We start from the raw sequence: 17,036 nt of genomic DNA on the forward strand, positions 1-17,036 counted from the left end.
CATTGAGTTTTCCAATTTTTCATCAACCACGATTTAAATTATTCTTATGATATAAATTTATATGATAAGAAAGTATTTATCAAATCAACTAAGAACAACAACAGCAACAGCAACAAGGACAATGTCACATTCAAGTCATAGTACAATTAGAGACATACAACAAGATATGTATTTTGGTACAGAAGTTCTTAATCGTGTATCATTCTTAAGAGAAGATAATGAATTTATAACTCAAAGTATATTTCATCCTTCAACAAGATTTATATTTTATCAACGTCAAAAACCTTTAATTCATAACAAGAATAAATTAACCATATTAACTAATGGTTCTAATCAAATTAATTTAACTGAATTAAATCATGGGAAAGTTGGATTTAGTAGTGATACTGGTAAATTACTGATTCAAACAGGATTATTTGATGGTATTCCTCAATGGAAATCTATTTTACATACTTGGAATAATGATAATCGTAATCAATCAGTCACAATTAGATCAGGCAATAAACCAGTTTTCTTATTTTTAGGATTACTTGATGAAAGTGTTGGATTAGATTTATATTCATTAAAATTTGATGATGAATGTTCTGATGAAAAATATTTAGATCATCAAGGTAGATATCAAGGAATTGCCTATTATGCAGTTGATATAACCCCCAATCAAGAATTATCCGATTCAATCATTTCATTCGTCAATAATTATATCAACCAAGCTTCACAAACACCGGAGAAATCTCCCTTGGATAATGGAATCTTTTTTACTCATTCAAGAAAACATTTCCTTGGATTCGAACATAAAGAAGCTTCATTATTCTCTCATGGGGCCATGTTTTTCCATTGGTTAAATAAAAATCGATTCTGTCCCGGGTGTGGCGAACCAACTATTCCAATCCATGCTGGAGGGAAATTATATTGTACAAATACAAAAATCGACATTAATGAAGATGATCCAGAAGGGGAAGGTGAAAAATTCGCATGTCCAGTCAAAAGTTCCCATGTTGCCAATGTATCTTTCCCCAGAACCGATATGGCAATCATCTCAACTATTGCCAGTAGAGATAGATCCAAGATTTTATTATCCTTATCTAAACGATATGCAATCACCAAGATGTATTCATGTACCGCCGGATTCATGGAACCTTCCGAAACGGTAGAAATCGCCACTAAGAGGGAAATATGGGAAGAAACTGGGGTGAATTGTAGTGAGATTGATATAATTATGACTCAACCTTGGCCATTTCCTTCGAATTTGATGATTGGTTGTATGGGGATTGTTGATTTTAATGGCGAGAATGAATCGATTCATTTGGGTCATGATAATGAGTTAAGTGATGCTAGATGGTTTGATACTGATTTTGTGAGGAAATTGATATATCCTGATGAATTAAGTGAGGGGGAAAAGGGTGAGTTTAACCCGGAGGGGATACTTTTACCAATGCCGGAATCTATTGCTTTCCAATTGATTAAATTGGTGGTTGATGAAGCAAATAAGAAACACAAGTTGTAGAACCGGCCTCTACCTGATATATATTATTAGTACTATTTTTAGATTTGATCAATTTTTAAAACGTTTGCAATTAATTTCATGATAAACCTCTGTTAAATAATTTGGATATAAATCACTTCTCTTCTTTGACAATTGTTTGCCGTAAATCTTATTTAAACTACTGAGCTTCGAAAAATGAATGTGTATACCTTCATTCATCATTGAACCTCACCCGGAGGTCCTCGTTGCTGTTATTTGGAACAGCATTCAACACAGGTTGATCAGCTTGTCGAATCGTACTCGTGCGTGGTTCTTACCTTGGCTGACAACAGTCAAGCATGTAGATCCGAGATGAGTATAATGATGCTCACTTTGGTCCCCAGTGTCCTCGTCGTATACCACCCTCTACTACCATGTCTTCCTAAAGTGCTATGGGTCTTAGATGTCCGGCCACTTGGGCCAGCCATCCGTTCTGGGCACCCGTGGAACTAAGTGCACCAGGGATACAGTATCGACACAATTCTCTACATACCAACATTGAAAGCTCCCAAATGACCCCACCCTATCCAGTATTGAAATCCCATTTGTATCCACATTCTTTCACCACCATTGAACTCCACATCAAATTCTTCCCAAATTCTCTCCCACCATAATTACAAACCTATATAAAATTCTACAATCTCTATCACGGAACTCCACATCAATTTCTTCCATCATCACCATTGAGATACCAATTCAAATCTCCACCACCAACACCAATATTCCACCACACCACCATCAAAGTCCAAATTCCAATCTCCCCCAACATCTAAATATCCACCACATCTAATCAAACTCTTCTACCACGTCCTCAAAATTCAAAATCCAATCTCCCCCAACATTCAAATCTTCACCACATCCAGTCAAACTCATCCATCCCAACATTCACATTTCCACCACATCCATTCAAACTCTTCCACCACCTCCATTCCAACTCTTCCACCAGCATCATCAAAATCCAACGTCAAATCTCCACTAGGAGCATTGATCTTCTTCCACCACCACCAACATTCAAATTCTTCCATGATCTCCATCAAAATCAAAATGAAATCTCCACCACCATCAAAATCAAAATTCAGCACCACTAACATTCAAACTTCCACCACTACCACCACCACCACCACCACCACCGTCAACATTCAAATTCTTCTACCACTACCATCAATATTCAAATTCAAGTCCCCATCATCTGCATTGATATTCTTTCACCGCCGTCATCAAAATGAAAATGAGAATCTCTACCACCACTATTGAAACTGTTCCAACACAACATCAAAATGAAAATGAAAATCTCCATCACCACAATTGAAGTGTCCATCAAAATCCCCATCACTATCCATTGAAATTGTTCATTGCCAAAATTGAAATCTATTTTTGTCTTGATTACAACCTTCTTCTTAATCCCAACCTAGATTAAGTCAATGCCTTCATCCACTGAAATGAGATTAAAACCCCCCCATCACACGAAACTAACCATTGGTCAGGTGGCTAATTTCAGTGTGAAAGGATTCCATACCCGATCCCATTGAAATTCAGTCAAAAACTCTTTCCAAATTGTACCATTGCCAACTCTTGAGTTCCATGATTGATCTATGATTTGATATAACTATGGTTGAAATATAGTATTGATTGAGAATGAATGGAAAGTTACCATAATGACCAACTTAGATCGAAGTCAAACCTTCATCCCCTGAAATCAGATAAGCAACCCCATCACACCAAACTAACCATTGGTCAGGTGGATAGTTCAATATGAAAGGATTATATACCCGATCCCATTGAAATCCAGTCAAAAACTCTCTCCAAAATCGTCAAGGTAGGACCAACCAATTAATTCTTCATGCTATCTTCTTTTGTGTGTTGAAATAATAGCAATGGTTGTCAATTAACTTCAATGGGATGATAGTATCCTGAGTTGGTGACGAGGAAGTAGGAATGTTGGAATGATGATTGTGGTTTGGAAGAAGTTTCAATTTTGTTTCTGTGGAGGTTAACCGCCTCAAAATAGATCTCATTTTCCTTGTTAATAACTTTGACAAGAATATTTTTTGGAACATTAAAAGACATAAGTGGCTTTGAGGGATTGATGGTATTGATGATATTGATGAGTTTGGAAGAACTGAATACATTATTAAGTTGGTTGGTTTTTCTTTGTGGGCGGTAAAGAAGAAAAGAATTGAAAGAAGTTTCAATTTTTTTTTGTTTTGCAATCTGAGCGTAAAAAATATTAAATGTTGCAAATTTTCGAAGTCAACACAAAAAACAAAAAATAAGAATCTAGATCTCCATAGACCAACAACACAGACTAATTCTAGCAGCGATAATTACGCCCGGCGTGATTAAGGATATTTTAGGAAGGGTAATTTTTCGTAATAGTTTTCTCGTTGTGATGTATGAATAATCAGTACCATTAATCTAAGAAGTTTATTCTCTGTTGGAAGAATGAAAATTAATTGATATGTCTGAAATTTTTGGATTGATTCGATTGGACTGAATTCTTTCGTTAATGCTAACAGATTCTTCTTTAAAGAAATACTACCAAACGCTATTTTCTTAAAAACAAAACGTTGATGCCCGTTCCCTGTCTAGTAAATGAAAGCGTAGAAATGTTTCACAAGTAGTCCTGCCACTGCCTCTTTGATCAAACCAGATCTCATGGTTAATAGTGATAGTAAGTTGGATTATAAAATGAAGAATCATTCATCCCTCAAGTCATCTCCCGTACATGTAGTCTTATTGAAAAATGGTCGTGCAACATTTTCAAATAGTAATTGTTGGCCAGGTTTTGATCCATACATCACTATTCATCAACCAACCTCAATCCGTAACAACAGTGATATCACAACTGCCCGAATTAGATCAAATTCTTATTTATACGGCAAAAAGTCTACAAGATATATCAAAATTATGGATCACAAGCTTACCAAAAGGTACTATACCAAATGCTACACGGCCTCTTTTGAATGATTTCATGAAGGGGTATAATTTATGATCAAAAGGGTAGTGGAAAGACATGCGTGTGGTGGAGGCGATTTCACAACAAATTTAGAAATTTGTGAAATGGTGGGAATAATTCCAACAATCCCTTCAGACTTATTTGCAAACCTCCTCAATACCCTGGTGAGGATAAAATCTCCTATATTGAACTTTAAAGGATATAACTTTAACAAGAATGGCATCAGAGTGAGGCTAGTTAAGTTTATTCTTAATCTTGTAGTAAGCAGTTAACTGGTTCCCCAATATGAGAAGTCTCCAAGCCTATTTCACGGACAAATTTAGCAACTATATGTGATTATCTACTATTTACCCATCCTATCAAATGAATTGGCTAGTACAATCTTATCAGATCTCATAGCATTATTCTCATTTTGTCTTGGTAGATAAAAAGACAGCAGTTTTTATTTGCAACAAATTTTTTTTTTACAACCAAATTGAATTTGATCCCTAATTTTTTTTTGGCAGCACCAGCAATTCCAACTAAATTAAGAAATTACTGGAGCCAATCTAAAGACCTGTCAAATATGCAAGTTAATAGTAAGCTTCTGCTACATCTTCTAAGCTGTTTGTCAATATTTTCATATCACGGATAGGGGTTTCTTACCGTGTTGTACGAAGTCTAGAAGTTTTATTAAAGATTTGCAACATCTTTTCTCTAAATTCTTTGGCAAATCTGACGGGAAAGATTTGATTCGAATCAATTTTAAATTTAATCCAAAGAGTGCTTACGAAGATAGAGGTGTGTGGGTATCATATGTATATATCCAGATTTAATAATGGATATTGTTTATTACAAATCATCATAAGAATACTATAGAAATCTGGAAGAATTTGTTTTTCTTGCAACCAAATTAATTAATTAATTACCATAATTACCCCAGAAAATTTACAACAAAACTATCCAAAAGTTTTCTCCACCATATTTAATAGCACTTTAACAAACCATGCAACTTCACTTTTATTGACTCCTTCTTTGTATCTCCCTCCCTTTTCTTTCAGTGCAGAAACCCATTATTGTAATAAAAGGAAAAGGGAAGAAGAGACAATCAAATATTTGTACTTAATAAGCCACTTTCTAGCATTTTTTGTGATTTTTCCTTATAAGGAAAGTATTCCGGCCCGGGGCCATTCGGCTGTTTGGGCTTAGATGGATGGATGACCCGAGGGTGAAGATGGCGATGATGAGGTATCCTTCTTATATCTCTTTATGATTATATATTATATATATAAATAGATCTACAAAATCTTAGTTTTACTGAATCTAAATGATACTAAGACTTGCTCTTGCTCTACCTTACATATCTAAAGTAGAATGGGAATGAATTTGTTAACGAATCTCGAAAACTACAAATTTATAAATTTTTTTAATGTACCACAAAACAATACAAAGACTTGGAATGTATTAACTAAAGGCAGGCAGTGATATCCATTGTTCTACCACAAGCCATTTTGCCTTTGGGTTTTTTCGTCAGTAACCAAATCTCCTTATTAAAATATAAAAATGGAAAAACGTGGTTTGCCTCTCAAGGGTCATTTTCTTTTTTATTTAACCATCCTTCATTTGCACAACCTTTTTCAATATTCTTCGTGGTTACGTCCTTCGTGCTCCCTTCATTCGTTATCATCATCGTTATTATTATATCATGTCAACCATATCACCCGTAATAGTTGGTCATCGAGGTTTCAAGGGCCAACATCCTGAAAATACCCTAGTAGGATTCAAAGCAGCATATGATGTTGGTGCAACAGTCTTAGAAACTGATTTATGGTTAACCAAAGATAATAGAATAGTTATTAGTCATGATGGAAATACCAAAAGAGTATTTGTTGATCAAGATGGTAATGAAACTGATTATACCATTACTGAAACTGATTTTGATACTTTAAAGGAATTACGTACTCTTGATGGTGGATATCCTTTACTTAGTTTCCAAGATGTTTTGCATTTTTATAAAGATTATGTTGATAATAATGAAAAGGAACAAGTTTTGAAATTACAATTGGATATTAAAAGATTCAATCCTGCAAAGATTACTAAATATATAATTGAAGACTTACTTATTATTGAAGATGATTTAAATTGGTGGATCAATAGAATTCAATTTGGTATTTGGGATTTAAATTTCTTAAAATATTTAAATCAAGATGATTTCTTTCAACAAAAGTTTAAGGCAGTTGATAATGGATCAATGTTTGATATATTTCATATAAGTACCAATTGGAGAGATTCAATCTTTTATATTAATTATAATTATTATTTGGATGGAGTAACCGATAATGATAGAATTAAATTCAAATTAAGTGGAGTTTCATTAATTTATTTAGCAAGTTGGTCAGTTGGTTTCTTGACTAAATTCGTTCCATTATTAAAAGCTCAAGATTTAAAATTATATTCTTGGACTATAAATCATAGATTACAATATGATTATTTAACAAAAGTAGGTAAAATTGCTGAACTTAGCGAATATGGCGTCATTAGTGATTTTCCTGATTTGATGTTATCCTTCAAACATCAAGATCAACTACCAAAAGAAGAAGAAGTAGAAGAAACCACACCTTTGGTTGGCTCCATTACTGATTTATTGAGTGACTTAACTTTCAAACAAAGATTATCATATCATATTTTTAGTCAATTTAATTATTGGGCAGGTGATAAGAGATTAACTGAAGAAGAAAAACAATATGAGTTACCAGTTGATGAAAATAAAATTAGACATATTCAAATCAATTCTTATGCAGTTTGGTTATTCCATATTTGTCAAAAGTTTGGTATCTTTTAGAGAGAGAGAGAGAGAGAGAGAGAGAGATGTTGTACTATTTTGCTATGTGCGCATGGGTAATATAACCCCAATGGGTAATCCTGAGTTGCCCATTTAGATTAGATTATATAAATATATAATCCCTAGAAATGTATTTCTACCTAGTTGTTTTTATTATAGGAAATCTCAAGCCTTTGAGCTTCTCTCAATGTCATCATCTCTCAACTGGGTTTCTTGAAAGACATATTAAAGATGAGCATCGTGTTACTATCCCCTAAAATTCTCAAACTAAAACCGAATTTCCCTTACTAGGGACAGTATACCTCCAACATTTGATCCCGGAAAGGACCCTATCTACGACCATGGCCTAAAACCGGGTCCTACGAATCTCCTTATCCCTAACAGTCGTGTGTTTTTTTTTTGCAACCAAGTTATTGCTGACGACATTTGTGTCTTGCGACATCCATGTCGCCAAGAATTTTCAAATAAACAAATGAAAGCAGTAAGCTACTCATCTCTACTTTAAACCAAACAGTAAACAGAACATGGTTCTACCCAAATGATACTGTCTACTACTAAAATACGAAATGGGTATCCAACCATCATACATAATTGCATCTCAAGACGATATATAGCATATGGCTATAAACCAAGAGGTCTAATGAAACCAATCCCACCAAAACCCCCATTAACATTGATTCCAAAACGACTAATACCCATAAATAACCTAGATATAACCATTGATGAAGACAATGATACGATTCAATTGAATTCTCCTATAACTCTAAAACAAGCCTGGAATTGTTATTATGCATTAGGACAATGTCATGTTCGGCCATCGCATTGTGACGGGGATCGAATACGAATGAAATGGGATTCGATGACGGATTTGATGAGGGAGGACTTTAGGTTGACTTATGAGAAGTTATTGAAGTATGGTAAGGATGTATTTGATAAGAAATATGTGGATCTTAGATTGGTCTTGAGTCAGAATGTATCGGTATTTAGTGGGGTTAGGTTTTATGAACGGGAGGGGAAGATTATAATTGAGGATGGAATAAATCTAAGACATGGTAGGATATATTTTAATGCTTTGAATAATCTTGGAAATGATGATAAAGATTCTTGGGGAAGACTTCCATATGAAGACAAGGTTGAATATTTGGATGCGTATCGTAAATTATTATCTTCCGGGAGGGATTTATACCAAGGTAAGATCGTACCCGTTACAATCCCCCCAATTGAGAATACCGATGCTCCATATACAGAAACAGAACCAGAGCCAGAGCCAGTACCGGAAGTGGAAATTGAGATCAAGAAAGGTAATATAAATAAAAGCTTGTTCTGTAGTTTTTATGTTTCATTAAAACGGCCATTTTTTTTACCATTCGGACAACCTAATGTTGACCATCTAGGTCAATGTGAATTTCAAACACTCTCAACAGAACAATTGGATTATTATTTAAATATATATCTTGATTGGAAAGCAAAAACAAAACCAAAACCAAAACCAAAACCCAAGAAGCATATAAAATTAGAGTTTAAATTATCTGGAGATACGGCTACAGTTATAGGCGAACCTAGTTATAAACAAGTTCATCGCTATTTTAGATTCGTTAAGTCAGGAGAAGTACATTTGTCGAAAACACCCAATAAAGCTAAAATTGATGCTATTGATAAACAATGGATGAAGATGTCATCAGAGGAAAGGAATGAATATAAATTGCAGTATATGAAATTATTAGAAGGTGGTTGGACATTGCATCGCATGAAATTAATCCCAATTCGAGAAAAAATCGAAGCTTTGGAAAGGTACCGTATACAAAGAATGTGGGGAGCAGTTAGGTGGTATCATTTCTTAAAATTAAAGTTGAAATCGGGAAGTATCAATGGTAGTGATACGTCAAATTCGGTCTTTGATAAGTTATACACAGAATGGAAAATGTTAACTAATCGAGAAAAACAATTAATCCAAAAAGAACTCGAATCCCTAGTCCTTTCTGAAACCAATGAATTTCAATCACCAGAAATTGCTCGACATGTATTTTCCTTAAGACAAAAAGGAGTTTTCCAAGAATCAAAATCGTAAACAACAATACCAGCACAAGCTGTATATAAATTTACTTAATATCGCGGTAAACGAATGAAAGAATTGACAATTACGGGGAATAATTTCAATTACACGCTACGAATGATTGGACAGGAATAAAGATTAAGGACAATCCAAGAATATGAAAAGGTTAGAAATCGATATCTTGCAAAAGTTTCCGACTCTTCCCCGAGCGATGCAGAGACTATGATTCCAAAGTTAAGAAACGAAGGAAAGATCGGTGGTGATGGTGGTGGCCGAGAGAAAGTTGCAAAGGTAGATCAGGCTTAGACAGATTGGGGAGATTTGTATATAGATATTGGAGTTTTAGATATATAATGCCGTTTGTATTCATTTTATAGAAGAATATTACTCTTAGGTTTCGTGTTAGCCGTTTCTCGATGATTTCTCCACATCGCGTGTTGCCTTGCGAGGAAATATTTTTTTTATCACTTTTTAATCTCTAACTCACTCTTTTAGGTGATGGCCGGATTCTCCAAATGTTAGTATCTACTAAAAAGCAATTGAATTCATATCCAAAGATACTCAATTGGAGTTCAAAAAGATATAAGTCACTTCCATCGATCCCTGGGAAAACTTCAATTCCATTACTCCCCAAACGAATAATCCCAATCAATAAACTCGATGTTACCATTGACAAAAAGAATAGAGTTCATTTGAATTCCCCAATTACACTCAAACAAGCATGGAATTGTTATTATGCCCTATGTCAAAGTTATAAGAACATATCATGCACGAAATTACCTCGTGTTACGAAAAAATGGCTTGAAATGACTAATTTAATGAGAGAAGATTTTCGAAAACAATATGAGAAATTATTGTTGAGTGGACAAGATATAGCAGATAAACAATATAGAGATCTTAAGTTAGTTTTAGCTCAGAATAAATCTGTACTTAGTGGGGTTTCATGGAGAGAGAAGGAAGGTGATGATCCCATTATAATACTTGACGATGAAGTGAATTTAGATCATGCCCAGAAATATTTCAACGAATTGAATGAAAATAATAATGTCCAATGGGAAGATCTTCCAGATTCAGAGAGATTCGAATATCGAAATGCATATCGTGAATTATTATCTGCCGGTAGGGATATGTACCAGGGCAAGATTGTTCCACTTACAACCTCCCCTCAAGAGAATAACAATTACGTCAAACCGAAACCCGAACCTAAAGTCAGAGTCACATCATTTCCACTACGTAGAAGTGAATTACGAACCTTTTATGTCAAATTAAGAACCCCCTTTTTTGTACCATTTGGGTTTGTGGAAGCAAAAAATCGTGGTCAGTCTGAATATACAAAACTTTCAAAAGAGGAATTATTATATTATGAATTAATCTATTTCGATCTTAAAGCAAGAACAAGAGCTTCCACCCTCGAAGCTTTACTGGCATCGGAACCACCCTCAGAACATATAAAACAAAATAGTGCGATTAAGAGGGATCCAGATGGCCTGATTCGAATTTCGGGAGAAATAACTTTAAAGGATGCACTTGTATATTTTGAATATATGAAACTTCGGAAATTACGAAAGGTGCAACTACATGTACCTCGGAAAGATTATCTTGCTGTTCTTGAAGAATGGAAAAAAATGACATTGGAAGAAAAGGAGAAATATCGATTACAATATAAAGATATGATAAAGTATGGATATATTGTACACGATAAACAATTGGTATCATTACTGTCAAAAGTAAAACCCAGATATGAACCACAGAAAGATCGAGAAATACTTAAACATCGTCAAGGATTTCGATATTATACATTAAAAAGAGCATCCGATTTAGGTGATTCGGAACGAAATGTTCGACCACAGACAAGAAAAGAATGGAATAGTTTCACACCCGATGAAAAGGAAGTCTGGTTTAATGAGCTAGACAAACACGTATATCAAGGAAAAGAAGAATCCCAATCAAAGGAGATGATTCGTTTCATATATACTATAAGGCGTAGCATAATGAAATCAAAATTTGAATCCGGAACTTGTCCGATACCGGATCAGGTGCGAGTTTATTATTTTAAAAAACGATTGAGAGAATGGGATAATCTTGGGATGATGCGGCGGCTGGTGTATAACATCGTTAATCGTGATTGGAAAAACTTGCCAATGGACGAATATAACCAATTGGAAAGTGAGTGTGCAGAATCAATGTCACAGAGTCAATTGTCTGAGAAGGATTTACGAATTGATGAAGTAAAGTCGGATAACCAGGAGGATAATAGCATCAATCAATAGAAACGGCTGGTTGCAAGCGTTGTTGAAGTTGATGAGATTGTTCATAGTGGCAGCTTGGATAAAATAATTAAATTGAGCACAAACTAACCTTATTATATTTGGCAATAAGAGTTGATTTGAGACTTGTGTGTTAGATATGTGGAAAATGGTACGCATAAATTTCATGACATAGATATTATAGCACCTTCCGAATATTTATACTATAGATGTAGAATAGAATTGATTTACTATACCATTCAGACTCTTGTGTTTACTTTATAGATTAATCAGTTTCTAAACAATTTCTTATATTATGATTTTTTGCTTATTAATTGTAAAAACCAAAGTGATTCGCAGACATACATATTTATCCCGCCTTCTCTCTATAAATCAGAATTTTTCAATTGAGTGAATTTGCATACTATTAATAATAAGATTATTTATTCTATCCTTTAAACACAACTTTTTTACTAAAGGGAATTGAAAATTGATAAATTATGCCTGAAGTTGCTGAAGTATGTCTATTTGCTTTTCATATATGTCTACACTCTAACTAACTAACTAACTTTGTAAAATAGGTTGCACATATTTGTGCATTATTAAGAAGAAATATTATTGGATATAAAATTAATAAATTAATCCTTCAAAATGATTCCCTTTTATTTCCAATATTAAAACAATCAAATGATCCAATTAAAGAATTAAATCAATTAAATGAATCAATTGTTAATTCTATAATTTATTCAATTGGTCGTCATGGGAAATACTTTTGGATTAGATTGAAGAATATCAATAACAGTACCAATAATGAACAAGGAATATTATTAATGCATTTTGGAATGACAGGAATGATTAAGATTAAAAACATTAGTTCTCATTTAATATTTATGGAGAATGGGGGAGATAAAAAAGTATTAAAATCAATGAAGAATGAAGAATTAGGAGAAGAAGATATTGAAGTTAAGAAAGATGACGAATGGCCCCCTAGATTTACTAAATTTGAAATGATATTAGAAAAAGAAGGAAAACAATTAGAATTGGCATTTACTGATCCAAGAAGATTAGGTAGGATACGATTCTTAACCGGAGATAGTATTGGCAATGATAATGACTTACTAAAAATGAGCCCATTAGACGTGTTAGGTCCAGATTATAGTAAAAGTAGTAACAATAATGTCAAACAAGATAAGTTTGAATTTGGAGATCCTGATCCTGATACTCATGGAAGACCAAGATTAGACATTAAACAATTTAATAAATTAGTTTTATCCAAGAAGAAACCAATTAAAAGCTTGTTATTAGATCAAACTTGTTTTGCTGGTGTTGGGAATTGGGTAGCTGATGAAATTATATTTCAAGCAAGATTACATCCAGAAGAAGTGTTATCTAGCAAGGTACCTTATATTGAAGACGCGTCAATTGATCCTATAGTACAAAAATTATATGATTCTATTATATATGTATGTGAAGAATGTGTGAGAGTTGAAGGGGATGTAACTAAATTCCCAAAGCATTGGTTAATGATTCATAGATGGGGGAAAGCAAGAAAATCTCAACCGAAACCAAAGACTGGGGATGGTTATACTGTTGATCATATTACAGTTGGTGGAAGGACTAGTTGTTATTGTCCTGAAATACAAAAGTTACTCCCTAAATTGAAGCATGAAGAAGAAGAGCAAACGTCAACCTCATCTCCACAACCAAAAACAATAAAGAGGAGAAGAATCAAGAAAGAATGAGCCCAGTTTTAGACTTTCATTGTTTTATTGTTTAAATTGATTATTAATCATATAACAATTGTCTGGGCTTCCATATGTTAATTAAAAACTTTAATTGGCTGCGAAAAAAAAAATAATCATTCATTTTTATTTGTACAAAGTTTTTACTTTACAACTTAATTACTCCACCACTTCTTTTTACCCCACTACAGACCTTTTTTGCTATCAATTGCTAAATGAAGCTACAATTAACCATTGCTAACAATTGCTAGATATAAATATCAGACTTTTTCCTTTTTCCTTCCTTTCCTTTTTTCCCCATGTTTCCAGATCTGTTGTTGTTATTAATTTTACTATTTGAAATTGAACGGATTAGACGGTTTCAAACATTGCTTCTATATATTACCAGCATAGAATACCTGTCACCAATACCCTCGTCTACTATCTTTGCTAAACAAATGACAACTTTGCTTGCTTTACCAGATGAGATAATATTGGAAATTTTAAATAATTTCAATCAATTAATACTCCTAAAATTACGAGCGGTGAATAAAAGATTATACCGATTATGTAATGAAAAGCTATTCTCATCGATATTTGTGAATAATGGAGGTGGTCCTAAGATTTTAATTAATTATGATATACCCACTACTACGTTTTATCAAGAATATTTTATTTTTAATTATTATGAAAAATTCATTCAATTCTGTCTTAAACCATATATGATTGAATATGTTAAAAAGTTGGTATTTTTCAATGATGATATTGATCCTAGAGCTATTAGAAGTTTAATTAATATGTATCCAAAGATGAGTATATTTATAGAACGACAATGTGGGAAATATCTACAAATAAGAGAATTTGATATTGGTAATACGTTGAATAAATCAATGATCACTTCATTTGCTATAAATGCAAATTTTGATCTGTGGGGAAATATCCTACCTGAATTATCAAGATTGAATACCTTACGAATCAATAATGGATCAACTGAATTATTCAATCAATTCCAATATAAGAACATCTATCTCGATCAACTCAAAGAATTTTCACTCGAATTACGTGAAAAACAACCATCATCTACAAGTTTATCCACTTCAATGTCCAAAGTATTCAATCTAGCTGCCATCCAGAAACTAGAACTCAAATTCATTTCCAAACCGCCCCTTGAAGCCGATTTAGTCAATCTCTTCACTCAATTGTTCTCATTGAAACATATATCCATAATCAGTCAAAATATTCGATTTGACGAACTCATAAAACAATTAATCCCCAATAGTTTGCATTCGTTGTATATAAATGTAATTGGAGGCAAAAGTAATAATAATTCATTTGAACCAATTAGGATATGGGAAATTTCCAAAACTCAGTGTGAATCACTTGTGAGACTTGGATGGTCGAATATTATTCATAATCGAAAACTGAAATTATATGGCTTGTTAGAGTTTGAGAGAATTTATGAAATGGGGGATAATGATATCGAGGAGGATGATTGTGATAATGAGAAGATTGGAAAAGTAGATAGGCTTTTGAGAGCGTATGGAGCGTATAGAAATTTGAGACAGGTTGTTATTGATGAAGATCAGTTTATGATTGAGAGAGAAATGAGTGTTGGTGTTGAAATTAGAAGTATTAGATAGAAAAGTGTGAGTTAATTTAGACAGGTAAGTATTTATAACTACAGCTGTTTCTTTTGCTCTAAAGATATCAGTTCTCGTTTCTGATAAGTTAACCGGATAGACGTCACCTGCAATCGCTTCCGGTTTTTCTGTTTAAAGTACAGCAAATAGCTTATCATTTAGAAAAACCAGCAACTGTATTATGGAACCTCTATAAATTCTATATGAAGCATTTCCAGTAGACTACGACCTGGGTCTGCTTCTCCGTTAAGATAGATACTTATTCTATATATGAGCCTAACCATATTCAACCTGCGCTACAGCTAGACAACTACACACCAGCACGTGCATACATGTCTCTCTCTGTGTGTTGCCAGTAAAGGACTTGGCTCGGTATTAATTTTTTGCAAGTCCGGTATTTAAATAAATTTTTAGTCCCTCCACCATTTTTACTGGTTGTTAAATTGATGGAATGTAATGAAAGGTATTACATTAAGAAGAAGAGTACAATATGAATAACTTATATACTGCATTATCATTATCTCTAATAGCCAATAATAAGAGATTTGCAATATCTTCATCCAATTCAAATATTACAATTCCATCATTTAAACATCAAATATTACAACAACAATGTAAATTTAAACCTTCACAAATAGCAATAATTGATTTATTACAAATACATTCAACTATTGATTTAATTAATCAAATGGTTTATTCTGAAAATGAATGTGATGAATATGATGATGACAATGAGAATGATGAAACCGAAGTATATCTTAAGAATATTATCATTTGGCAGAATGTTCAACATTTATCAATAAATCAACATAAATCATTATACAAATTATTATTACAATTAGATGAATATGAAATGAATATTGCTAAATTTTGTACTCATAGATTACTGACATCTGTAGCTATAACTATAGAGAATCAAGAATTTAAAATTATAAAGCCTGAGGTATTCACAATTATATGTTTCTTAGATTATAATCTATATCAATCTCATAAACTATACATATATCTAAAGGAGAAAATCTGGTTATCAATCAACTATCATGACGAAGGAGCCAATCAAATATCGTTATCGCCATTATCTGAACCATATCTAGATTATATTGTTAGATTAAGGAAACAAATGTCCGAAATCTATGTAGCACCAGATATCAAACGATATATATATTCATTAATAGTGCATATTCGATGTCATCGACTAGCTTCTATATCACCAAAACTGGTCAGAGTACCTACTATGACTTTCGATTATATTACTGATTTCTGTAAGGCATTAGTATTATTCAAAGATATCCCAGAACGATTCGTAACTCCAGATTATGTCAAGATTGCAACTAGGATAATTGGATATTGGTTAGTTGATTGGGAATATAATCGAATGTTTTCAGATACTATAAAAAAACCACGACATATAGATGAAGAAGAGGAGGAAGGAAATGGTGATGAAGATTCAAGACAATTGGATTATTTAAAACGATTGCAGATCACTATTCTAAATGGTGATTGGTTTGGATGTGATTATTTCTTTGTGAATGAGTATTTGAAACATTCGAAAGCGCTATTTGATAATGAGAGTCCAACTGGGTATAGTAATAAAATCATTGAGGATGCTCTTACTACTGTGAGACCTCCTTTGTAAGGGTATTGTTTTATAGACTAATAGTTAATAGATAAAGAGAAGACAAATTCTCTGGGGGTAACGACTAACATAAAGAATGTGAAGTATTCCGTACTTGTAGAGGTGTTCTGTAAGCGTTTAAAACAAGTATCGATCACTTGATATAAGATCTGATAGAGTATCGGCACGGTAGTAGAATAGGAGGTGTAAACAATACGATTACGTAATATATTACGTAATTAGTTTTGGGGGTGGACGAAAAAACTGAAACAAATGTGTTGTAAAAAAAACGAACTGAAAACTCCACCGAATCTTCCACAGAAAGCCTTTTCCTTTTACACTTTTCAATTACATCAAGCCAAATTATAACAATTACCATCTCCAATCATCAACAATCAATCAATTAAAACATTTAGAGACAAACAAATATATAAAACATACACATCCCACTCATAAACAAAA

General features: G+C 33.2%; 8 protein-coding genes across 8 annotated transcripts; 7 read left to right on the forward strand and 1 right to left on the reverse strand. All coding sequences in view use genetic code 12, as the record gives it.

Moving 5' to 3' along the window:
• Nucleotides 1-121: 121 nt before the first annotated feature.
• Nucleotides 122-1,504, forward strand: J8A68_005656 (NAD(+) diphosphatase; the record flags this gene model as incomplete). The annotated part of the gene is made up of 1 exon (XM_049409746.1): nt 122-1,504. One exon carries the CDS (start codon nt 122-124, stop codon nt 1,502-1,504), a length of 1,383 nt encoding a protein of 460 aa, XP_049261072.1.
• Nucleotides 1,505-2,391: 887 nt separating this feature from the next.
• Nucleotides 2,392-2,613, reverse strand: J8A68_005657 (uncharacterized protein; the record flags this gene model as incomplete). The annotated part of the gene is made up of 1 exon (XM_049409747.1): nt 2,392-2,613. The coding sequence occupies one exon, from the start codon at nt 2,611-2,613 to the stop codon at nt 2,392-2,394; it is 222 nt and encodes a 73-aa protein (XP_049261073.1).
• Nucleotides 2,614-6,162: 3,549 nt separating this feature from the next.
• Nucleotides 6,163-7,299, forward strand: J8A68_005658 (phosphatidylglycerol phospholipase; the record flags this gene model as incomplete). The annotated part of the gene is made up of 1 exon (XM_049409748.1): nt 6,163-7,299. One exon carries the CDS (start codon nt 6,163-6,165, stop codon nt 7,297-7,299), a length of 1,137 nt encoding a protein of 378 aa, XP_049261074.1.
• A 538-nt stretch (nt 7,300-7,837) lies between these two features.
• On the forward strand, nt 7,838-9,367 carry J8A68_005659 (uncharacterized protein; the record flags this gene model as incomplete). Its single annotated transcript, XM_049409749.1, has 1 exon — nt 7,838-9,367. One exon carries the CDS (start codon nt 7,838-7,840, stop codon nt 9,365-9,367), a length of 1,530 nt encoding a protein of 509 aa, XP_049261075.1.
• A 500-nt stretch (nt 9,368-9,867) lies between these two features.
• Nucleotides 9,868-11,622, forward strand: J8A68_005660 (uncharacterized protein; the record flags this gene model as incomplete). Its single annotated transcript, XM_049409750.1, has 1 exon — nt 9,868-11,622. The coding sequence occupies one exon, from the start codon at nt 9,868-9,870 to the stop codon at nt 11,620-11,622; it is 1,755 nt and encodes a 584-aa protein (XP_049261076.1).
• A 476-nt stretch (nt 11,623-12,098) lies between these two features.
• On the forward strand, nt 12,099-13,340 carry FPG1 (Fpg1p; the record flags this gene model as incomplete). Its single annotated transcript, XM_049409752.1, has 2 exons — nt 12,099-12,116; nt 12,180-13,340. 2 exons carry the CDS (start codon nt 12,099-12,101, stop codon nt 13,338-13,340), a joined length of 1,179 nt encoding a protein of 392 aa, XP_049261077.1.
• Nucleotides 13,341-13,777: 437 nt separating this feature from the next.
• J8A68_005662 (uncharacterized protein) lies at nt 13,778-14,959 on the forward strand (the record flags this gene model as incomplete). The annotated part of the gene is made up of 1 exon (XM_049409753.1): nt 13,778-14,959. One exon carries the CDS (start codon nt 13,778-13,780, stop codon nt 14,957-14,959), a length of 1,182 nt encoding a protein of 393 aa, XP_049261078.1.
• A 490-nt stretch (nt 14,960-15,449) lies between these two features.
• Nucleotides 15,450-16,595, forward strand: J8A68_005663 (uncharacterized protein; the record flags this gene model as incomplete). The annotated part of the gene is made up of 1 exon (XM_049409754.1): nt 15,450-16,595. The coding sequence occupies one exon, from the start codon at nt 15,450-15,452 to the stop codon at nt 16,593-16,595; it is 1,146 nt and encodes a 381-aa protein (XP_049261079.1).
• Nucleotides 16,596-17,036: the final 441 nt, after the last annotated feature.

The sequence above is a fragment of the Hemisphaericaspora subhashii genome (genome assembly GCF_019202705.1).
Source record: "Hemisphaericaspora subhashii strain CBS 10753 chromosome Unknown scaffold15, whole genome shotgun sequence".
Classification (NCBI taxonomy): Eukaryota; Fungi; Ascomycota; class Pichiomycetes; order Serinales; family Debaryomycetaceae; genus Hemisphaericaspora; species Hemisphaericaspora subhashii.